This window comes from Camelus dromedarius, chromosome 35, assembly GCF_036321535.1.
Source record: "Camelus dromedarius isolate mCamDro1 chromosome 35, mCamDro1.pat, whole genome shotgun sequence".
Lineage (NCBI taxonomy): Eukaryota > Metazoa > Chordata > Mammalia > Artiodactyla > Camelidae > Camelus > Camelus dromedarius.
The window spans coordinates 15,501,564-15,525,748 of NC_087470.1; the positions used below are offsets into that span (position 1 = coordinate 15,501,564).

The 24,185-nt window shown below is 54.1% G+C and overlaps 1 protein-coding gene and 1 long non-coding RNA gene across 8 annotated transcripts in view; one reads left to right on the forward strand and one right to left on the reverse strand.

Moving 5' to 3' along the window:
- Positions 1 to 2,035: 2,035 nt before the first annotated feature.
- On the reverse strand, positions 2,036 to 10,940 carry LOC105101489 (uncharacterized). 4 transcript variants are annotated; one of them, XR_010379124.1, is made up of 5 exons: positions 10,470 to 10,940; positions 7,651 to 7,780; positions 6,476 to 6,600; positions 5,317 to 5,576; positions 2,036 to 4,168 (listed from the first exon to the last, which is right to left on the reverse strand). It is a non-coding gene; the product is annotated as an uncharacterized LOC105101489 (long non-coding RNA). The 4 variants fall into 4 exon arrangements; XR_004134371.2 differs by lacking the exon at positions 7,651 to 7,780 and having other exon boundaries at positions 10,756 to 10,940; XR_838292.3 differs by lacking the exon at positions 7,651 to 7,780.
- A 225-nt stretch (positions 10,941 to 11,165) lies between these two features.
- GRB10 (growth factor receptor bound protein 10) overlaps positions 11,166 to 24,185 on the forward strand; it is a 116,705-nt gene continuing 103,685 nt past the window's right edge. Inside the window, exon 1 of one of the 4 annotated variants that reach the window (XM_064482346.1) lies at positions 11,166 to 11,202. Coding sequence is in view for 1 of the 4 variants with exons in the window: in XM_031444999.2 (XP_031300859.1) it covers positions 11,938 to 12,026 (89 nt within the window). In the remaining 3 variants the exon portion in view is untranslated. Of the gene's footprint in view, positions 11,203 to 11,438; positions 11,492 to 11,922; positions 12,027 to 12,111; positions 12,258 to 24,185 lie in introns of those variants that run through there. The other 3 variants (XM_064482345.1, XM_031444999.2, XM_031445001.2) reach the window with 3 other exon arrangements.

Here is a 24,185-nt window from a genome sequence, read left to right on the forward strand (position 1 = left end):
CTTTCTCGTTCTCTTTCTTCAGCGTTTCCCTCCCAGCGACTCCCTGCACCCCGTCTGCCTGGACGGCTGGCCGTCTCCAGCTCGGGGCGAGCAGCCTGTCTGGGAAGGGGGATCAGACGGCCCGGCTCAAAGCTCACTGTGCAGACAGCCCTGAGCAGCGCGTCGGAGGACCCGTCAAAGTAAGGACCCATCCCCGGACGGGAGCTGGAGACGTGCGTTCATTGGACACTGTCCTCGGATGCACTGAGTGTGGTTCCAAAGTCTTCCTTCTCTAGGAGGAGTGCACCCAGGGTCTCACCAGGTCGGGCCAGCCTTCTGGCAAGAACAGGAAGACTAACAGCCCAAGGGGGCTGGGGGGGCGCCCAGCGTTTACCGACGGCTGCCTTGGAGGTGGAGCCCCCAACACTGACTGATGGTGGTCCCCACATCACCGCATGGCATGGGTGCTATTCCTAGGGTCTGAGACCGACCCAGTTCCTTGCAGGTTCAGTCTTAATAAACCCACTGGCCTGGCATGCGCCCTGGGTTGGGACCCAGCTGGGGATTCTAGGTGCTTCCTCGGGTCAGTTTCACCCCTCTTAGGGGTTCCTCCATGGTGTCTGAGGACACTGAGGCTCGGGGTGTTTGGGTGAACCGCCCAAGGTCCCAAGTCAAGTGAAATCTGCGCTCTTCACAATGACGGAAGTTCTCAGTGGCTTTTCTGGAAGGATCGTTGCCGGAACGGGCACACAGCATCCTCGAAAGACCCTACCCCCAGGCCTTCAGTGTCAGCTCCAGCTCTTGGGTTGGGTGGGGCCCCCAAGGGGGCGTCCTCTGCAGTTGGCTGAAGGCGTCTGGCAACCACTGCCGGAGAGATGCTCTGAGTCATCTCGTTCGAGTGCCAGCAGTAGATGTGAATTATTCCCTAGAAAGTTCCCCAAAGCAAACGGCTATAGCGCGTCCTGCGGATCTTTTTCAGATGCAGACTGAGCCCAGCGGGATGCCAAAAGCATCTTCCAGAATCACCCGGGCTCTGCTACAGCCAGAGTTTTCGGCAGGGGCTGGAGGATACGGTGGTGGCTCCGAGGTTTCGCAGCGGACTGGTGCCTTTTTCAGCCCAGGCAGCGTTTGCAGGCTCCCGGCACCCTGCCCGGGCGCAAGCGCGCTGCACAGGTGAGGGTTGGCTGCGTGATGCTCTGCCTTATGCTGGAGATCCGGAGTGACTCGGGCTGCAAGGACAGAAAGCTGCCCCTGCGATGCCAGTCTTTTAATGGGTGTGTTCTATGTGAGTGAACATTTGCATCAGAGATGGTGCTTTAAGCTGCCAGGAATGACAGACAGAAAACTCCACAGTGAGGACATGGCCTGGCTTTGGCACTGGACGCCCAGGGCTGGGTGGTCTGAAAGGACATCAGAGGCTTCATTCCGTCTGCTGTCCCCTGGGGATGGCCAGGGTCCTCCTCAGCCCACGCCCTGGAGCCGGGGCGGGGGTGGCCAGTGTCACGGGGGCTCCCTGCCCTCCTGTTCACAGTGCGTGTCCCACGGGGACAGGATCCTCCTTTTCTAGACCCTCCAGTGAGCCTCCCTCCGCTCGGTCATCTTTGGTCTGAGCTGGTTCCCATGGCCACTCCTTAAGTGACCACAGTATCACTCGGACAGGGGTGGGGGTTATTCCGAGGACCAGACGTGGCAGGGGACAGGTAGGCCTGCTGAACCAGGTCAGAATTACGAACCTGCAGGTCTGCAAATGTAACACAGCGGGTTTGTTCCCCCACTAAGTGTGGAGTGGTTTGCTGTGTGGCAACAGAGTATTGAAACGTGATGGACAAAATTCAGTAAACTATAGAAATCCACTGAGCCATCAGGGAAGGGACGAGGGGGCTGGTTTTACAGCTGAGGAAATTGAGCTTCGAAAGGCGGTGTCCTTTGTCCAAAATTACACAACTGGGAAGTGGAATTCAAACCGGAACCCAGGTCTGTCTGACTCCAAAGCACAAGTGTGACTGAAGGCAAGTTCGTGTGCCCGACGCACACAGAGACGCCAAACAAACCGAAATGTAGGAGGTTGGAGCAGCGAAAGTTTTATTGCAGGGCTGAGCGAGGAGGCTTCTGCCCCCCAAAACCCCGAACTCTGCAAAGGGTTTCAGCAAAGCATATTTAAAGGTCAGCTGAGGGACAGGGGTCTCAGGGTACGTGATGAGCTCGTGCACAAGCCTCTGACTGGCTGATGTTGGGGTAACAGGACGGTCAACACCATCAACCCCCCAGGCACCAGAAGGTCCAGGGGCCACATGCTCTCCATCATCAAGTAGTTAATTTCTTCTCTTTGGTGGTGGTTTTGAGCATCTGAAACACTCAGGAAATATACGTGAGATGCTATGAGCTGGGCCCTTCAGAGAGGAGCTGCAGGGGAGGACACAGGGAGGGGTCTGACCCAGGAGGGCCTCCCGGGGTCCTGCTCAGTGTTAGTTGTCCCTCTGCTGCGCCCACCCGGGGCACTGTGACAGCGGACTCTGCAGGTGACGGGATGACTCCCCAGAAAGTCCTCAGCAGTCGGTGTGATGGGCAGGGAGGGAGCCTCAGGTCTCCCTGGAACCTTGGGGTCCCCGGGCAGCTTGGTAGCTTGCGTGGCCTCGCTGTGAGGGGTGCTCCTGGGATGGACATCTCTGCTCTGGGCATCCCACTGGCCTCCATTCCACCCCCCACGCTAAGGAAGCCTCTGAGATGGCCCATGGCATCATCACCTGAACCACCTTTCCAGTTCCTTGCATTTCTCATGGTGTTTGCGGGGAATCAACTCTCTTTTTTAATTTATTTTTTTATGTTTTTGGTGGAGGGACTGGGGATTGAACCCAGGACCTTGTACATGCTAAGCACACGCTCTACCACCGAGCTACAACCTCCCCATGAGAGTCATGTCTTCATCGGCGTCGGTTAAGTGCACGTCGTGTTTACATGCTTAAAACATAGTCCAAAGCCACTGGCCCTGAGGCTCGCAGTCCGGGATTTTAGAGCTGCTTCCCGGACTCCACCTCCCGTCCCGTGAAGACCCTTGCCGAAGCTGAGCCTCGTGGGGCTTGTCCTAAGGGACACCTGAATGGGCCTCACAGAGGTGCTCAGGGGGCAGGTCCCGCGTAGACTTGTGTCCCCGTCCTGGCTGTGGGGCATCCACATGGTCCTGTCCACAGCTCTTGACCTCTGACGCACTCCCTGCTGGACAGCAGCCGGGTATGGTCCTTGCCTGGGCACCGAGGACCTGCCGTGGACATCTGCCCCTGACCGCACCGTGAAGCCACCTCCATCCACTTGCCCTACGATGGACGTTCAGATGCCACCGGGCATCTCACCGTCAGGAGGGTCCCCCACTCGTGGGCTTTGTGGATACACTGCCCGCCTGCATTTGCTCTCTAGGAACAGCTCCTCCCACTGCCTGTTCTGGGTCTGCCCATCCTGTGGGTGTCCCTGGCCTCAGACGGTCTGGATTCCCAAGCTAGCATCCAAACCAAGTCCTCAAGCTCCCTAAAAGCCGGCGGAGGTGGGGGCAAGGTTGCAGGTCAAAATTCCTATCTTGAATAAACAAAGGATGTAATACCGTCCTTCACGCTGGACTCAAAGCCACGGGGAAGTGAGATCACATTTTTCTTTTTTCTTTTTTGGAGGCACTGGGGATTGAACCCAGGACCTCATGCATGCTAAGCACGTGCTCTACCACTGAGCTATTCCCACCACAAGATTACATTTTATGATCCCCCCCAAAAATGAGAGCCCCTTTCCTGAAGGGCGAGAAGTTCACCATAGTGAAATCTAATTGCAGAATTTTGCGCATAGAAATCCCAGTAGGTCACACATTTAAATCACCGGTTACATGGGAAATCATAATATGACAAGAAATGACGGCAGAGGCACCCAGGGAAGGTGGAAGACAATGGTCTTGGGTCAGACAGATGTGGCTGCAAACCTCAGCCCCGTCACTTACTGGCCAAGTGACCTTGAGAAGTCCCCTAGCTCCCCTGAGGTCACTCTCTGCACTGTAAGACTGGGATGATAATATTTATCTGAAAACGCGTTGCTCGGGTTCACTGGAGGATGTGCATATACACGAAGTGCCTGGCATGGTTGTCACGTGAGGTCTGCATCACACAGCTACGGCCCGTCTATGATGAACGAGCTGCTTCAGAAATGGGGCTCGCTGCACGGAAAATAAAAGAGGAGGAGACAAAATAAAAATTCAGGGGAAGAAGGAAAAGAGGGAATACTGAGTTTTTCTGGAAAAATCAGTCATATAGTCACCTGATCTTTCAATCTTGTGGGTTCCACAGTATCACTAATTATCAGAGAAATGCAAATCAAAAGTGCAATGAGGTGTCACCTCACACCAGTCAGAATGGCCGTCATTCAAAAGTCCATGAATGACAAATGCTGGAGAGGCTGTGGAGAAAAGGGAACCCTCCTTCACTGCTGGTGGGAATGCAGTTTGGTGCAGCCATTGTGGAAAACAGTATGGAGATTCCTCAAAAGACTAGGAATAGACTTACCGTATGACCCAGGAATCCCGCTCCTGGGCATATATCCAGAAGGAACCCTACTTCAAAATGACACCTGCACCCCAATGTTCATAGCAGCACTATTTACAATAACCAAGATATGGAGCCAGCCTAAATGCCCATCAACAGATGAGTGGATAAAGAAGCTATGGTGTATTTATACAATGGAATACTATGCAGCCATGAAAAAGAATAAAATAACGCCATTTACAGCTACATGGATGGACCTAGAGATCGTCATACTAAGTGAAGTCAGCCAGGAAAAAAAGAAAAATACCATATGAGATCACTCATATGTGGAATTTAAAAAAAAAACAAACACAAATGAACTTATTTACAAGACAGAAAGACAGAAACAGACTCACAGACATAGAGAACAAACTTATGGCTACTAAGGGGGAAATTGGGTGGGAAGGGATAAATTGGGAGTTCAAGATTTGCAGATACTGACTACTACATGTAAAATAGATAAACAAGTTTCTCCTGTAGAGCACAGGGAACTCTATTCAATATCTTACAGTAACTTACGGTGAAAAAGAATATGAAAATGAATATATGAATGTAAATGTGTGACTAAAACATGGCACTGTGCACCAGAAATTGACACAACACTGTAAACTGACTGTCCTTCCAAAAAAAAAAAAATCTTGTGAGTTCTAAACCCTGGGTGACGCTGATGGTGGAACAAACCAGAAAGGCTTTGCACACGATCATAAGACACTATTCTTTCACATTCGTCCAGCAGCAGCATGGCCCCAGGATGGAAGCCAAGATGCCCCTGATCACCGCTTACCTGGACTGGGCTTCCGGTCACCACAAGGGCTGGCTGCGAGATCTTCCTCAAGTTGTCCAGGACCAGCTGGTCTGCTCTCTGCGTGGTCTCACACCACTTGCAGGCAGAGTAATCCTCTTAAAGAACGTGGGCTGGTGAACTGAAGCAGGTTCTGGTTTTAGCAATTTAAACACCGACGTTGAGAGGCTGCCTGGAAGACCTCCACTGACTGAGCTCGTCACACATCACGCAAGTTGCGCCAGTCACGGAATCCTCGGTGGCTGTGAATCAGTTAAATAATTTTGTTCCTATTTTAGATTCTCCTATTAGCTCTGCAGCTTTGGGGATTAAAACCATAAAGTGTCCTGGGCTGGAAGAATATTTCATTATGCAAAGTTTGTACGATGTTAGTGTTTAATTAACTCTGAACTGAGCTAAGGGGCTGCCTTGGCTTTTTTTTTTTTTTTTTAAGTGGTTGAAAAGGACCTCGTGATGGAGAGGCGTAAATAGGTTTGGATACTTAAGGATTCAGAATTGTGTCTCCGCACCCAGATCCTGATCCCCAGGAAGCTTCTGCAGGAGGTGGGGGTCTTGGCTTTCCCCTGCTACTAGGATCATGTCCTTTGGTCCAGAGATGGTCAGCTGTCCAATTAGCAGCCACCTTCCCCAGGCCTTCCTTTTTGCTGTTAGAAACCGCCCCCCAACATAGAGGTTAAAAGTGCCTGGTGCTCACCGTCACACTTTTTGCTGTGAGGGCAGGGGCCTGAGACCATCCTCAGGCCACATGAGAAGAAATCTCTTCAGCTGTGCGGCCCCAGAGGCCTGCTGCCTCCTGAGAACGGGGGCCCCTTGTGCTAAACGCACTGATTTTTTGGTGGAAGCTAAGACTGATTTTTATGCAAAAGATTCAGACTTTTAACCATTTTCTAAAAATTGCAAGCATAGTATTGACCACCTCTGTTCTCTACGAACTAACAAAAAAATGTGTCTGCTTGTACACAGGCTGCCCGTTGGAGTTTCCTGTGTTTCCATGGGGGCAGTGGGGAGGACTGGGGGGCCCCTCCTCTCCAACCCCCAGCCCCTCTTCCGCTCTGCCAAGAATCTCCAGTCCCACCCATGGCCCGCAGATGCCTGCCTCCAATAATTTAGAACCTCTTCCATTCTCTCCATTGCAACTCACCGTTGTCCCCACCAGCAGAAGTCCCCAGCCGGTCGCCTGGCTCCACGGTGAAGCCAGGTCGAGTTTTCTGTAACACACCTGGGCTGTTCCAACTCCTTCAGGTCACCCAGTGGGACAGGGGACACCTGTGCGCAACACAAAACAGCACCTTGACCCTCACCTCACGTCTTCTACGGAAACTAACTCACGTTGGATTGCAGAGCTAAACGCAGGAACTTAAAACTAGAAAACTTCTAGGGGAGGGTGTAGCTCAGTGGTAGACCATGTGCTTAGCATGCATGAGGTCCTGGGTTCAATCCTCAGGACCTCCATTAAGATAAATAAATAAAATAAATAAACCTAATTACCTCCCCTCCCCCCAAAAGAACAAAAAAAGTAACACAAAAAAGGAAAAGATATATTTGCAAAACACGTGTCTCCTAAAGTACAGGTATGCAGTATATAGACAGAATTCTCACAAGTCAGTGCTAAGAAAACAGTGTAAAAATGAAAGAAAAAAAAAAAGGCCAAAGATGAAGACTTCAGAAAAGAACGTATACATATAGCAAGTGAGCACGCGAGAAAAAGCGCTCTGTGTAACTTGCCATGACGGAAAGGCACATTAAAATCAGAATGAGACATCATGACGCACCAGCCAGGTCGGCTAAAATTAGTAAATCTGACAACACCAAGTGTCAATCAAGATGCAGAACTGGAACCCGAGTCCGTTTTTGGTGCAGATGGGACTGGTACAGGTCTGGCGAATTTCTAACAAAGCGAAACACATTTTGAATGATGACCTGACCGTCCATCTCACTCCTCGTGAACTTACCCAGGACGAATGAACACTTATGTTCCCAGGAAAAAAAAAAATCTGTGAAGCTCTTTTATTCATAATGGTCTCAAACTGGGGCTGGCCCGAATTTCCATCAGCCAGTGCATGGATGTACAAATTGAGGTCAGCAGCATGAAAAAGGGACAAGCCACCAATTCAGGGAACAACACGGGTGAACCTCGAATGCGTTACGCCAAGTGTAAGAGGTCGGACAGAAAGTGCCCCACGTTTTGCGGTTCCATTCGCGCCATCACCTCGAAAAGGCAAATCAGTGGGACAGAAAACCCGGCAGCGGCTGCTGGGGGTGGGGAGGGGGCCTCAGGGAACCTTTCCGGAAGAGGGGAGTCTTCCCCATCCTCACCGATGTCCTGGCAACGCAGCTGCACACCTTCACCAACCGCCACACAAGGTGAATTTTCTTGACCTCCGTAAACCAGACAGAAAAAGGGTCCCCCAGTGAGCTCCTGGCGGTGAAGCCATTCTGATTCCAGCTTCCTCGGGAAAAGGCGAGTTTATGGGAAGACATCGTAAGAGAAATGGATTTCGGTGGAAACTGGAAACGGATTGTGTAACCCAGGCTCACGGAGACACGGGATGGAGGGCACCCGTCTGGGGCTGACTTTTGCTCTCATGCTGGGCCTCGCCTGGCCTCCTTGTCCAGACCCTCTCCCCAGCCCAGGTGCCGGCGTCTGACTGGCCCATCCTTCCGCCCTCTGGCAAATGCACCACACCTTGGCCAGGGGTCATCCCCCAGCAAATCAACTGCTGTGTGGGGACCAAGGCAACACGGGGATCTTGGGGGACCACGGGCAACGCCTCTCGGCGGGGTGTAAATCGTGTCCGTAGGCCCCGTGACCGACAGATCGGACCTCCCCATCTCCCTTGGGATAATGTAGAAATGCCTGAACGTGAGAGAAGTCCCTTCTATGGTTCCATCCTGGCCTTTTATCAAGCCTTCTGAGCCCCCGCCCTGTCCTCCGGCCCCAGCATGCTACGATGAACTATAGCCATGTGGTAAATTCTTTCTTGGCTTCGGTGAGCCCTGAAGTCTCTCTCAATCTGTCAGGCCTTCTTTGGCCCCCTCTTGGTGGAACTGACCACCCTGGATACTCCAGGACCCCACTGAGGTGTTGCTGCCACCAGGAGGCCCTCCCGGAATGCCGCCAGTCTCCCCACCTCTGTATGCCGGGGGCAGCCCGTACTTCCCTGTTTAGGAGACTCAAAGAATCACCCCGTTTGGAATACCGGTGCACATGGGAATCGTCGGGGGGCATCTTAAAAAATGCAGATTGAGCCCGGAGGCATGAACTCCGGAGGGTGGCAGGGTAGGCCCAGGGCATCTTGAGACTGTGTTAGGACCGCAGATCAATCCCCGCCCCTAGTGCTGCTCACCGCTGCCTTCCAGGCATGCCCTCCTGTGCATGGCGGGGCTGCAGGCCTGGCCTCACCCGCCGGAGCGGGTTCAGGCTGTCCGGGGACCCCTTCGCCTTCTCCCTTCTCCTTCATCGAGGGTGTTATAAGGTCTGAGACAGAGCCGGGGCTCCAGGGCCCATCATTCACATCCTCCGTTCACTTGCTCTGCTGATAAACTCATTGGCGTGATACGACTTCCCAGGCCTGGCTGATCTCACGGAGTGCCCGCTCACTCGGCGCCAGGCACTCCCCCTGCTGCGATGACACCCGTGAGGAGCACGTGGTGACAGTCAGTCGTTACTAATCGTCTTTAGAGTCTAGCAGATTCTCTACGGTCAGATGAAAGGGCCTTCTTGCTCGTATTTGGGTCCCTGAATTCCTCACTATCGCGAAATCTTGCTTTTGGTCCTGACCGCTCAGGGTAAACAGTGCATTTCCCTTGGTGAAGCTTTTGAGCACCAAGGCACACAGCCTTGCCCCTGGTAAGGGGGCTGCTTCTCCAGGGCCACCCACACACTGCGTGGTGGCCCTGCACAGCGGCTTCCAACCCCGTGGGCGGGAGCACGTGGCCAGGGGACATTTGGAACCTGCAGCTGGCGATGGCTCCAAGGTGCAGTCCGCCCACAGGACTGTCTGGCTCGGATCACGGCACAGGGCACAGCTGTAGCCACAGCCACCAGCAGAGTGACACGTCCGTGACCTTGGATCACATGGTGCTGGGTGGCCCCTGCCCAGAAGGGAGACAGGCCTGCACGGGTGTCTCGGCAGAGCCGGGAAATGTGGAGAATGAGGGCCTGGCCGAGGAATTCTCGGATCCATGTTGGCATGACACTAGCGGACGTTTATTTTCATCCCTTCTCACTGAAGGGTAATGTTTGAATACCCAGATGTTCTGAGACCCCTAACCTGACCCTGGGGGGATCTTGTGATGGTGGGGAAAGAAATGCAATAAAGGACATGGTCAGATCAACTGGCAGGGATGGAATACTGACCAAGAGGAGACACACATATTTTGTATCAATGTACAAATTTGGTGAGTGCACTGTGGTTACGTATAATATCTCTACTCTTACGAAAGAAGGGGCGATGGGGTACAGAACTTACCTACAAACGATCCAGGGGAAAAAAAAAAGATCTACGTATTGGGTGCTTTTCAAACATCGCCCACCAGGCTTCCTGGCTAGTGCGGGCTGGTGCTCTGACCCGTGCCTTCCGCCACGATGTAAGATTCAGCGCGTATGACTTCCCAGAAGATGACCCCAAACCTGCTTTCTCTTCTTTACTCCGCTCTGAATCCTTTGTCTACACGGGGAGTCTCTGTGTTTGTTCCCTTCTTCTGGGAACCTAAGCTCTCTTGCATCCTCGCCTTTCAGCTTGGGGTTTTCTGGACTCAGCCATGGGTAGGTACCTCCCGGAGGCTTATTCAGTTACAGGAAAGGATGACCTTTCATTCATCCATGCATCCAGCCAAAGGGGGTAAAAAAAGAGCTATAAAAGTGTCCTAAAGGGTTTTGGCATAATCCTTATTCTGCGCTTACCAGCTCCTTGACCTCTGGCAACGTATTCAACCTCGGGGAGACTCGGTTTCCCAGTGTGTGCCGTGGGCCTCTCCTAGTGACAACCTCAGGGGGCCAGGGAGGGGGCAGGGGGCTGTGAAATTAGAGGATTAATGACTGGCACAGCCCACGTGCTCAGCAAAGGTACCTTATCACAGCTGTTTTTATAACAGGAAAACCCAGAGAAAAAAGGCATAATTATTGTTATTACCCTGTTTGTATTATAATCTTGATTCGATGGAGACATTCATCATCGTGTTCACGAAAGGGTTCCATTCATGCAGGGGTTCCTTCCTGCCTTTCGCTTTAGGGCACGAGAAGTTATACCTTATTTAACCCCCAGGCTGAGGCTGGCTTATCAGCCCATTTCAGAGATATGGGCTTGAGGCTGGGCGGCGTTAAGAAAAGCTGCAGGACCTCCCCACGCCACCCGCACGCCCACGCCGGGGCTCAAGGCAGACGGGGAAACTGAGGTTGGGAGAGGCGAGGCTCCAGACCTGGCGGGCTGCGGCCGCCGCGCGCCCGGGTTCCCCTCTCCCGGTCCCGTCCTGCCGCTGCGCCCGGGATAAAGGATCTGGCGGCGCGGCTCCTGCTGGAGTTTCCAAGAATTCGCTCGCAGATCGCCCTTCGGGAGAGGTCCGAGGGGTCTTGGCGGGGCGGGAGCCCGAGTCCGCGCCTGGGGCGGGGCGGGACCGGGGGTCCGCGCGCCCCCCGCCCGCCTGCCGGTCCCGGGCGGCGGCCTCCGGGGACTCCGGCCCCGCGCGCCCCGCGCGCCCCCCGCGCGCCACGCCCTGCGCCCAGGCCGCGGCTCCGCCCGCGCTGGCGGCCCCGAGCGGTCCGGGCGGCGGCGGCGGCGGCGGCGGCGGCGGCGGCGGCGGCGGCGGCGGCGGGAGGAGGAGCAGGAAAAGCGACCGGGGGAGGAGGCGGAGGCGGCGGAGGCGGAGGTGGCGGCGGCGGCGGCGGCGGGCGGGGCCGGGCGGGTTTAAAGCCCATCGAGGGGGTGGGGAGGCCGGGAGGAGGCAGGAAGGGGACCGGGCCGGGCGCTCGGAGGCCGCGGACGTCCGCGCGGAGCCCGAAGTTTCCGCGCAGCCCGGAGGAGGCGGCGGCGGCGGCGCGCGGGGGACCGGGACCGCCCTGCGCGCCGCCCTCGCCCCGAGGGACCCGCGCCCGCCCCGGCCGCGCCGAGGGTCGCCGGCGGCCACGCGGAGGCGGCCGGGAGCGGCGCCGCGGCAGGTACGGAGTTGGGCGGCGAGCGCGGCGCCAAGTTACTTCGCGGCCGGGCGGTCCCGCGCCGGCATTGTCTGCGCCGGCCGCCCGGGGGCCGGGGACGCCGGGCGCCGCGGGGGCGCGGCGGGCGGAAGGGCGTCGCCCCCGGGGCCGGGGGGCTGCGGCGCGCGCGGGCGGGGACCCGGGCGCGGCGCGCGCGGGGACCGTCCTGTGCGGCGCCGAGGCCGCGCTCCCGGGCCGCCCGGAGGGTGGGCGCCCCCGGGCGCTCCCGAGCTGGAGCGCGGCCGGGCCTCGGAATCCCGTCCTCGGCCGGTGCCGGTGCCCCGCTCCGCGCCGCCGCCGCCGCCGCCGCCGCCGGCGGGGCCTACCCCCCCCCCCCCCGGTCCCGGAGCAGCCGGCCGCCAGCCGTGGAAATGCGATAAGAGCCGCGCGGGTCGCAGGAGGCAATTCTGATGCAACTCCCCGCCTTGCCGAGCGCCGCTCGGAACGCCTGCCTGGCCGCGGCCCTGGAGCGTGTGCGCCGGGCGGTACGGAAAGGAGGGTATTCACTTTTTATTGTGTTCCTCTGCTCTTGGGACTGCAAGAAAGGCCAACTTTTTGGCGTTGGCTTTGGCGAAACCCTGGGTCCCCGAAGGGGAGCCACAGGTGACCCTGCCCGGGCCTGGATCTTTCGCGCTGCGTTCGCCAGCAAGCTTTTTTTTTTTTTTGCAAACGGTTGCACCCGGCTTCATTCAAGGGGATGCAAAGGCAGAGACTCAGAGAAGTAGCGCTCGTGAGTAAATACGCCTTATTGCACAACTTTCTCTCCGCCGCTGTTTACCAGGCCCTGCCCAGAACACTTTGTTTCCGAAAATGCTGATTCAGCCGTTTGGAGGTCCCGGGTTCCAGACACGGGGCTGTATTTAACGTTTGGCTCGGTTTTACTAAGAACACATGTTGTTAGCACAATAACAGGCGTTGGCTGGGGTTTACAGCCCTGAGCTGCGAATTTTCCGCGAGAGGTGACCTCGAGTCCCATGCCCCCCCATCCCCCACCCCCACCCCCCCGCGTTCTTTCCAGGAGGCAAAAACAGGTGGGATCTAGGTTTCTCTGGCAAAAGAAATTCCAGCTCTTGGCGACGCTGAAGTGTCTGCTAGGGTAGTACTTTATTGGGGAAGGGCTCTGAAAACAAAGTGTTTCCAGGAATGATTCGAGATGACGAGGCTTTTCTGTTAAAGACCAGAACCCTGGGAGGCGTGCACACAATATCTGAGTGTTACTGGGAGCGCCTGGCAGAAAAGGGCCACGGGGGCCAATCCCCAGATTACAGGGAGGGAACCTGAGGACAGACAGAGTCACAAACTCAGCAAGCTGCCTGCGTGCCCGAGAAGTGTGGCAACCGAGGCTTCTGTAGCATGTCACTGTTTAGGGGACGTGTTCAAAGCCTCAAAGCTGCTTTTAATCCTCTACAGCCCACTGACCCCATTTTACAGGTATGGAAACTGAGGCCCCAGGGCTTAACTGCCGTGCCTGGGGTCTCGTGGCCAGCCAACAACAGTATCACCAGAGCCTAAGCTTTGGGTTTTTTGTTTTTTGGTTTTTTTTTTTTACGTCCTGTGTGGTTCATGCTTCTGTCCCGGAACACCTGCCTCGGACGGAGACATGGTCCTAACAGCTCTCCCCTGCCGGTCACCCACCTGCAGAAACAGGAAGCTCTGTTCCCATTTCTGAGGCTCCCCGTCTTCCAGATGCCTGCCGTGTCACCAGGCCATGATCAGTGCTGTCCTTCGTCCACTCACTTGTTGTACCTAAATACATACTTATTTTGGGAGAAAACTTTGTTACTCACGCAGTCATGAATCTGATACGGTAACCAGGTTTCCTGTAATTAAAACAGGGTTTTATTAAAACCTGTGTGTCCCGAAAGTCATCTCTGGCTTGTTGCCTGTTGTCTGCACTGCTTCAGGGACAGCACTAGACGGGGACCAGGTCTAACCTGCAGACACCAGTCTGCTCCTTGAGCAGAGGTTGGGCCTTCATTTTCCTCCCAGAGCTTTGGCAATCCTAGGTTGGCATAGTTGATCAAACCTAATGATATAAAGGTGGCATAATTTAAGGAACTTAACTTGCCTGGAATGCTGTCCAAGTCTTAACTGCAGGGGGAGAGAAACGGGCACACTGGTAGGATGCTGTTATGTGAGCTGCTGGCTCGGTTAGCTGGCCCGCCTGCCGGGACTCTGAGACTGGGTGCGGAGAGTTTTTCTGTCCTGTGTCATGGGAAGCAACTGCGCCTTTGCAGTTTGGGGCACGATCTCCGGGTCTATTTCTCAGTCTCTTAAATCAAGATGGAATCGCATGGGGCTCATAAGGAAGACGTGGCTGTTTTGTCCTTCCTGTAAACAATCAGCCATCCGTTCAAAATTTAAATAAAACTCTGCCAGTGGAGAAGGGATTTCCCCTGTCTTAATTTATTTTTTTGCTCAAGGATGGGGGATTATGGAAGATGTTAGGACAGACAGGCTACTTGGAAGGCAAGGCTTTGGGAATCTGGGAACCTTTCGCGGGGTCTGTGTGCTGATGGGTGTGTAACTGATCGGGTCCATTCAAGCCCTGGCCAGCATCCTTCTGAGCATTTTTAGACACATGCTTCTGGGAAGCATGTCTCTGCTTCCCTAACCTTCTCCGTCCAGCGGGGACCACTCTGTCGCTGACTTCCCTTGCTGAGTCGTGGGAGGACCAACAGCTTTCCTTCAATAGTGCAAGGAATAGTGGTGTGACCGCTTTGAGAGGTGGCAACAACAAAAAAAAAGCCATGTCCCTGAGGACAAAAAGAGTCTCAGAGGAAGAAATGAGCGCTTGCGACTTTCTGCTTTGGGGATACACCAGCTCCAAGGAGAGAGATCCCTTTTGGTTCGTGCGGTGGAAGGGATGGGCGTGGGGTGAGCCACGCCTGGCTCGCCCAAGTGCTGGTTTGCACGTGACTGGATGCCACTGGGACACTGGAATGTTATTTTTCAGCCATTGAAGTTGCGTATGGAATTGGGGGAGGGTTTTCCTCGATTGTTCAGACCCTTAATTTGAGGACCTTATTTGGGCTTGACCGGCCACGGTGGCCTGTGCGTCGTAGCATCTCCGGGGGGCGTGAGTGCCGCCATCTTGCCCCCTTTGGCTTCCCCCAGGATGGGCACCAATCCTGGTGACCCCACGAGACCTCAGTTGGACTCCTGGTTCTTCCTTTTACTAGGCAGGTGGGCAGGTTGACTAAGGTCATCAGTAAAGTGAGAGTCACAGGGTTGCTCACCTCGGAGGGCAGTGGGGAAGGTAGGGTGCCGTCCGGGGTGCGTAAACCTTGGCACGTGTCAGAGCTTGGCGATGCCGCGTGCTCTTAATTTGCAAGGTCCTTCAATTCACTGCAAAGGAGGCTCTGCGTATTGCATTTCTGTCTCCCAGTGCTCTCTCCTGGACAAAACCCTGTTGAATTGACCGTAACCTGCTTTGAGCACCAGTCCCTTCGAGTAAGGACCCTTTTCTGGCCTATGAGCAGCAGTTTGAACTTCCCATGGGTAGGATGCTAAGGGCAGAGGTGGGTGCAGAGAGACCTCCGGGTGCAGGCATGTGGGACCGGGGGCCATCTGTCTTCAGGATCCCCAGGTTGATTGGTGTCTCGAGTCTGCAGAGACACTTGTCCCAGCTGGGACCTCAGTGAGCGTGGATGGCTGGTCCCGACGGGCTGGCTGGGCCCCTGGGGAGTGGCTGTCGCACGCTTTCCGAGGGCTGTGCCCGTGGGCGGAATCCCCTCGAGTCCTGGCTGCTTCTTTGAGCCAGGACAGTGGGCCTGGGGACCAGCAGCAGGAATCCTGCCTGGGGACATCGGCTCATTGTGCACTTGGCGTGGAAAGTCGTTGCTGTGTTTTGGCTCTCTTCACTGTGTCATTGTCACCACGACTGAAAGCAGGGTTGGCAGCTGGGGTCCTAAGGTGGTGTTTCACTGCACGAGGGACTGCCCAGGGGGCCCATCTGTCTGGCCCTGCCTGCGAGCCATCCGGTGTCTCCCGGGGGGCCCTCTGCAAGAGAGAACCGTGAAGGGGAAATGGTGACCCCCTGGGGACCTTCTGTCTCATCCTGTCACATGGGTGCCAACACGAAGGAACCTCCAGCTGCCTGGATCACACTTGAGATGCTTCTTGAAATCCGCGTGGCACATACTCACTCCTCTTTGGTGCACTTACCTATTTAATATTTTTTTTAAACTTGCATCCCTTGGGAGTGTCTGCTTCCAGCCTTTGATGAGTTGAGAACTGCCTGTAATATAAAAGCTTTTCCCGTACCCTGTGTGTAATGGCAGTGATAATTTTAGGATTCCCTGCTCCAAGAAACTCATAATGACCAAAAAGCCACTCTGATCTGAGGGAACGTTTTAAATTCGGACGTCCGTGCAGAAGCGTCGTGCAGGCAGGAGGTCGGCCCTGGCCTAAGGACGGCGCCTTGCTCCAAATCTGGGACCCGGCTTGGAGATCTTCCCGTGGGCCGAGCGGTGGAGCTGGGGGCTGTCCACGGCCCTCCAGGTGTCCTGCACGGGGGTGTGGGGAGGTTTCCCGGGGGCCTTCAGGTTGCTTTTTCTGGAATGTTGATGATGTCTGCGACATCTGCCTGGTGGGGAGGGGTGAGTCCGGATGGGTCCCTTGCTCAGCTGGGTCACTGCTTAACCACATGCCCGCCTGGCCCGTCTCCCCACCCTGGGAGCAGTGTCACCCTGTCACAGCGTGGGACACCGGCAGCCCCCACCGTGTCCTGCTGTCCCCTGACTGTGCTCTCCCAGCCTGGCCTGACCAAGCTCTGTCCCTTCGAGTGGGCTTTTTAACCCCTCAACACCCAGGGCAGACTTTGAAACTTGGTTTTTAGAGTTGGACACAGTTGGAAGATTCGATGCCGCGACAACCCGCAGCCGACCTCTTCTGTGTTTCCCGCCGCGTCTGTAAGCAGGCATCCGCCTAACGTATTCTGGTTCCTCGCCCCTGCCTGCCTCCCCTCCATCCCCGCAGGCCGCAGCTTCACGCAGGATCCTGTGCCCTCCCTGCGTGGCCGGCGAGGCGCTGGACCGCTGTCCCATCGGCATCCCGCTCCTGTGCTCCGCCTCCCCCCGTCTCCGTGGTGACGCCGGCTGGACCCGCGCGCACCGCCTGGCGCTGGTGCTCAGGGTCGAGCCACGCGCTGTATGTTCTGCGATTGATAACGTCCTCTGCCTCGTGGGACATCTTGTTTCCTTCTGGGGTTGTGTTTGCGTTTGCTTTGGAGTTTACGCACCTCTCCCGCCCCCACCCCCGCCGCAAACCGCCACAGGTGTGCAAATATTCTTGCAGACGCCCCCGGTGTCCAGCCAGCCTTATCTTTCTGGAAGCAATGACTCGTGTGCCTTTCGGCAGCTCCCTGCCTCCGCTTCCTTCTCCACCATCCTGGGGTTGCCCTCAGTTTTTCTCTTCGGTTCCATGACTCCTCTTTCCTTTTCCCCCCACAGTTTGATGGAGAACAGTTCACGCTAGCTTCCCCCCCAAAAGACGTGCATGCACATTTTTGGGGGACTGTGCAGGTATAAAGACATTCTTAACGGTTCTCTCCACGTTTCACTGTTTTTTTTCCCCCTCTGTTTTTGTTTTTCCGTGTCTGGAAGCTTGCAGGACGTTCTCTTTGTGTCTTTATTCAGAAATCCCTTGAAGGTACGCCTTGTGGTTCTACATCGACAGTGTGGGTTACGTCAAGGGCATCTTCAAGCTGGAAACTCAGATCCTTGGGGCTGGGACATGTTTTTGAATTAGTTCCCCAATTTCTTTTTTTCCTTTTTTTTCCCACCTTCCTCCTCTTTCTTTCCAGAGTAGCTTTTATTGGGGGAGGGTGTAGCACAAGTGGTAGAGTGCATGCTTAGCATGCACGAGGTCCTGGGTTCAATCCCCAGTCCCTCCCCTAAAAAATAAATAAACCTAATTACCGCCCCCCCACCCACAGAATAGCTTTTATTTGGCTGTTAGCTGCCTGGGCTGGTTTTGCCATTACTTTTTTTAGCTCCCATCTGAATCTGCTGAGTTCCTCTAGGTGGTGGAGTGCAGCAACGTGACGTTTCAACCTTTCTACTGGATTTTAAACTTCCGTTTTTTGAGTTTATTTTCTAAGGACCTCTATCTGTCTTTTTTGGTTATTATTTAAGTAGACTTTATTTTTTGGAGCAGTTTTAGATATATTGCGAAATTCAGCAGAAAATACAGAGATTTCCTATCTACCACCACCCCCAACATCTCCCCCAAAGTGGAACATTTGTTACAATTGAGGAACCTACAGCACGCCATCATTACCCCCAAATTATTACTCTTATTTTACTGTCATAATATTCTTGTTTCATAGATAATATTTTTAAAAATCGTGTATATGTAATGTATCCATATTAGTTAAATTTTTTCCCCCTTGTTCCTTACGTGGTTTCTTTGCTCCAATTTTTGCCTTATTCCTTTTTTTCCACGTTTGGTTCTGGCCTGCCCAGAGCAGAGCCAGTGGCGGGCTCGACCTTATGCACATGTTTTATTTGGATGTTCTGGGAGGGAGGGCCAGGAGGCTGGTGCCCAGGCCTGAGCAACTGAGAGAAGCTGGTGGTTCCATTGTGTGTGTCTCCCGATGGACCCGGCGGAGGGACAGGGGGCAGAGGGTTAGCTTCTAGTTGGTGCCGTGGCCATCCCACCGCCTGGACCCCTGGGCACGAGCCTGTGGCTGCCAGGTGCAGGCCACGTGGGCAGGCCATCATTGGCCTTGGGCCTTGTCAGGCCCGTGCCCCTGTGCTCGTCCCAGCGCGGCCAGGCAGAGGCCCAGACGGGTCAGGCTGACAAGGTGGTGTCTGACCCACTCTGCTTGGCCCTCCTGTTTCAGGTTCAAGGCCTGGGGACCAGCCTCCGATTCCTGCACTGCGCCCTGCGCCCTGGTGCCCGAGCCCTGGTGGCCAGGCGCCCAGCGATCCTGTGTGGCCGGCTGGCACCAGGATGCGCTGGGGTCCAGCTCACATCATGGCTCGGTTCTGATCCACGCGCTGGCCCAGAAGGGCCGTCCTGGGCCACCTGGAAGGGCTCTGGCGGTCAGTAGGACACTGTTCTCGCCGTGGCTTTTGGTGGCTAGGGGCTCTGAGGTGCGCGTGTTCTTGGAGACAGGCTCCCTGACTGCTCTCGGGCCATCCAGCCGGAGTCCAGGATCCCGCAGCCTCTGGGTGTTGGCCATGGGATGGCGGTGTGTCACCGTTTCTAATCATAATTTTTTAATATGTAACAAGTAACAACGGTACCCAGATAAACGCGTCCGCTCGCTCTTAGCCCAGTGATGGGCAGTGGGTGCGGGAGCTGGCTGTGGACATGGGGAGATGGGGGCTCCTGGGGGAACTGGACCTTTTTCTCTGCTGAAAACAGAAGACCAAGGCCTGGTGGACTCCTTCGAAGCCTCGTTGACATGTCTAGTCTTGTGTCAGAGCCTCGGATACACACATCTTGTCCCACAGCATCTTTGTCCCGAGCCTGCGCCTTCCTGGGGGGAGCCTGTCAGACGGCTCCGGGGCAGAGATGCTGAAGCCGGGGAGCGCTCGCCCTCTGGATGGGGCTGGACTGACTGCTCTGCACACAGGACCCGCCGTCTTCAGAAAAACAGGATCACCTGTTCACACACCGATCATCTCTTTGGTCAACTGACATTTGTCGCTGGCGGCTGAAGTCCCCCCCAGGGTGTTGACAGAGGACCTGCTGGAGGCGCCACGCCGAGGGAGCTGTTGTCCCTGGAGGCTGCTGTCTCACTGCCAGCCGAGGGAGGAGGACGTGGGCGCCCTCCCCGTCTCGGCTCTGTGAGGATGAAGGGACCGGTGACCAGCGGCAGGCATGGTGCCTGTGCCCCAGGATGCGGGGCTTCAGGTGCCGTTAAAAGTGACCCTGGGTTCCAAGCACCACCTTCAGTCCGCTGGCATCTCTGCTCCTGCGCCCTCAGCGGTGTTTGCTGGAAGCAGTCTCCACCCCTGGGGAATTTGGGGTTTCTTGCCCACCCTAGATGTCCAACACGTGCATGGACAGACCGCGAGGGGCTTTGGACTCCGTTCCTTTGTCATCTTTTATCAAGCATCTCCCTAGACGTGTGCTGCTGGTGCACAACTCGGTGCTTCTCGAAGGTTTAGCGATGTCACAGGAACTAATATTCACGGCCACACCCCCCAGACAGTTAACACAGTGGCTGCACTGTTTTGCATTCCCATTAGCCGTGCACAACTGTTTAAATTTCTCCACATCCTCACTAGTTCAGTATTTTCCAATTTTTCCTTCCTTCCCCGTCCTCCCTCCCTCCCCCCATTTAAAATTTTTTTAAATTTATTTTTATTTATTTACTTATAGTTAATTCTAGTATAGTCGGTTTACAATGCCGTGTTAATTTTTGGAGTACAGTGTAGTGACTCGGTTACTCACACACATACGTATATTCCTTTTCAGATTTTTTTTCATTATAGACTGTTACACGGTATTGAATAAAGTTCCCGGTGCCGTATAGTAGGACCTTGTCATTTATCTCTTTTATCCCCTTTTTTTTAAATAGCAGCCGTCCTCATAGGCAGCAGGTGGTACCTCATTGTGATCTTGATCTGCATTTTGTTGTTGATTTGCAGGAGATCTTTATATATTTTGAATATTAATCCCTTAGCATTTGCGCGATTGGTAACTGTTTGGTCCCTTTCTGTGGCCGGTCTTTTCCACGCTCTTGTCCTGTGATACATGCAAGTCTTAAATTTTGATGAAGTTCAGTGGATCTGTTTTATTGTTCGGGTGCCGTCCGCACGAAGTCATTTCTCAATCCACTGTCACAAAGATACTCCCCTGTGTGTGCTAAGAGCTGGTTTCAGCTCCTGTGTTTAGATCTTTGATCCACGTTGAGCTAATTTGTGTTTCTGGGGTAAGGTAAGCGTTCACGTCATTCTGTTGCACGTGGAAGTCCAGTTTCCCCAGAATCATTTGTTGAAAAGACTCCCTTCCCCCCATTGAATGGTTTGGCATCCTTGTTGAAAGTTTAACCCACCACGTACGTGAGGGCTCATTTATGGGCTCTCGGTTCTGTTCTGTTAAGTCTGCATCTGTTCTCAGGCCAAGGCTGCGGTTTTGCCTACTTGTAGCTTTGTAGTGAGTGTTGAACTCAGGAAATGTGACTTTCCCAACTTTATTCTTCTTTTCCAAGATGGTTTGGGCTATTCGGGGTCCCTTGGGAATCCATACGAATTCTATTTCTGTAAAGATGCCAGTGAGATTTTGATAGGAGGGCATTGAGTCTGAAGATTATTCTGACTTGACAATAAGTTTTCCAATCCGTGACCACAAGATGTCTCTTCTCATTTACGTCTTATTCATATTCATATGGGAACGTTTTGTCATTTTCAGGGTACAAGTCTTGGCCTCTTGGTTTGAATTTATTCTTAATTATTTTATTATTCTTGGTGTTATTTTAAATGGACTTGTTTTCTCAGTTTCCTTTTCAGATTGGCCATTGTTAGTGTGTCAACACACAACTGATTTTTGCATGTTGATACATCCTGTGGCTTTGGTACATTGAGTAACTCTAATAATTTCTTGTGTGTGTGTGTGTGTGTGTGTGTAATTTTTAAGATTTTCTGCATATAAGATTATGCCATCTGCAAACAGAGGTGATTTTAGTTCTTCCTTTCTGATTTGCGTACCTTTGATTTATTTTTCTTGCCTGATTGCTTTGGCTACAACTTCCGATACTGTGTTAAATAGAAGTGTTGGAAATGGGCGTCCTTGACTTGTTCCCGATCTTAGAGAGAAGCTTTCACCATCGAGCATGATGATAGCTGTAGGTTTTTTTCATATATGGAAAACCTTTTTTGTGTCCTGTCATCCTTGAGAAAGTCCCGCATGCCGTTAAGAAGACTGTTCTCCTGTGGTTGAGGGGAGTGTTCAACGCACGTCACATCTGTGACATCCAGTTGGTTTATGGTGCGTTCAGGTCCTCTGTTCCTCACTCATCTTCTGTCTGGTGGCTCCACCCATTACTGAAAGAGGGGTGTTAAAATCTCCAACTAGTGTTGTATGTCTGTCTCTTTCTCCCTTCAGTCGTGTCAGTGTTGACTTCATATATTTTGGGGTGGGTCTCCTCAATATCTGATGTCCTTTGTCTTTTGTAACAGTCTTGACTTAAGGTATATGTTGGCTGACGTTCCTATATAGTGACTACAGGTCTCCTTTTGTTAATCTTAATGTGAAGTATCTTTTCCCATCTTTTCCCTTTCAACCTGATTGTGTCTTTGGACCTCAAGGGAGCCTTCTATAGACAGCGATGGTTGGGTTTTGTGTGTGTGTCTGTGTGTGTTCCCTCCATTCTGCCAGTATCTGCTTTTGATTGAAGGATTTAATCTATTTACGTTTAAAGTGATAACGGATAACGAGGAACGTCTGACATTTTTGCTCATTTTTGGCGTGTGCGTATCTTATAGCTTTTTATTCTTCATTTCTCTACATTCCTTTCTCCTTAGATCTATCCTTATGCTGGAAGAAAGGCTGCTAAGATGTGAGCAGTTACCGAGTAAATTACGTTTAGAAGATCATTTTACAAAACGCCGAAACCTGAATCGGCTGCTGTGGGCCTTTGGTACCACATCCTTGCCGTTGCTGGGATGGGATCACGGCGAGGTGTGTGTTTTCCCAGGGAGCTCCAGCCCTGCTGGGACAGGGTGCTGTGCTGCTGTTTGGGAAGGAACAGAACAACATGACCAGGGGGTGGTGAATTCCTTACTCTCTTACTCTGCAAGGCTGTGAGTTGCATTGGGTCCTCAGGACAAACCTGCAAGGGGGAGAGGGAGAGACTTCCTTCTACATAGACGTGGAAATGGGCGCCCCTCACAGTCAGATAGGTGCCTGGTTCGGGGTCCAGTGGGTGTTAGTGGAAGAGTTGGAATTGCACTTCCAGGTCTTCGGACCCCTGTGAATGCCACCGTGGAAGGAGGAAGAGGGAAAGGACGGGTGATGTGTTTCCAGCGACTCGAATGCCCGGGGACGTGTGTCATGAGATCACAGACCCCGCCCAGGGTGCTGATTCTTTCAGGGTTTGTAAATATCAAAGGGAAGTGTCAGTCAATACATTGCACAGTGCCCGGCACACAGTAGGGCTTCAACAAGCATACATTTCCTGCTCCCTGGGGGAGTTTTGCAGGAAGAATGCTACGTTCTCCACAGTCCTGGGACTCTGGGGTTCAGAATGTTCTGGAAGCTGGTAAGTTCAGAAACAGGTATATTTTGCCCTGCCTGGGGATGTACCATCAGACAGAAGTGGCCGCTCTGTAGTTCCGCGTGTTGCCCAGAAGGGCCTGGGTTTTGACTTGCCTTTTGGAGGCAGGGACCTGCTCCTGCACCAGGAACTCTTCACAGTTTTGTCCTTTTCTTATTTAGTGAGATCGTTGTGGGTGGTTCCAGAGATGCAGGGAGGGGCCACCTGAATTGACCTCCATCCCCGAGGCGAGTCACGTAGGCTCTGGTAGGTCAGTGCCGGCTTTCGGGGCATCCGTGTGCCATCTGAGTTCATCTGACTTTTGAAAAGCCTCTCAGGGTGACCCTGGGCTGCCGGCCGATGAGGACGTGCGCTCCGGCACTGCTTCTCTCCGCCCTCCTTGCAGGGCCGACTCCTCCGGGTAGAGATAACAGGCATTACCAGGCCCTTGCCCTATTTAGAAGAGTCAATCCCACGTCCGCAGGTCAGGAATAGATCCTCTTTCCCCTCCTTAAGCGCGCTTGGAGGCCCTGGCGTGGTAATCCCGCCGCGGGGGGTGCGGGGAGTGCGGGGAGGTCCGAGCCCGGAGGAGGCGGGGAGACACCGCGGTGCCCGAGGGCTGCGCGCTCGGGGCTCGCAAGTCCACAGAGGGACAGTGCCTCTGGAATCGGAAGGCAGATCCGGATCAGGGTCGGAGCCGATCCTGGCTCCGGCAGTGATGGGAACACGTGCGCATCCCGCGCATCCCGCGCACGTCGTGCGCGCATCATGCGCGCATCGCCCTGAAGGCTACCTTGCGCGGTGGGTCTGCGTCCGCTCCCCGAGGAAGAGGGGGAGCCCGCCTCCCCGTCCTGTGGCTGTCCCGGAACTCTGCTTGAAAACTGGAAATACTGGACATGTGACATTTTCCCCCTGATGCTGCCTGTTTGGTGGCTCATGGGGGACGGGGGCAGGAAAGACGTTTGGGAGTGACTCAGAGCTGTGCGTCTGGCCCGGATCAGCCCGGGACCAGCCTTCGGGGAGCGCAGCTGAGCCATGGTCAAAGGGGTCCGCCCAGCGTGGGTCCCCTCCTGTCCCCTGAGGGGAGCGCCCTCCACGTGGGCTCTGGCCAGGGACACCGTACAGAGGGTCACCTCTCTGAGTAGTTCTGGAATTCAGTATCATTTCTGAGAAAATCTCTGCAAGAAGAAGTCTCTGACTGGTTCCTTTCCCAAGACCCGAGGCTTTCTGTCCAGAGGTGCCTAGCGCCTGCTGCCCCCTTTTCTCCCACCTTTGCCTTTATGAAGGATGCTGTTACAAGTGCCGGAAGCCCATGGAGAGCTTGTGGCCACGTGGCCCTGTGACTTTGTCATTTTAGAAATGAAGACAGAAATAATAATAGAATAATAATAAACCCGTCATTTGTAAACTGAAGCAACATCTTTAATGGGAAAAAAAAAAAAAAGC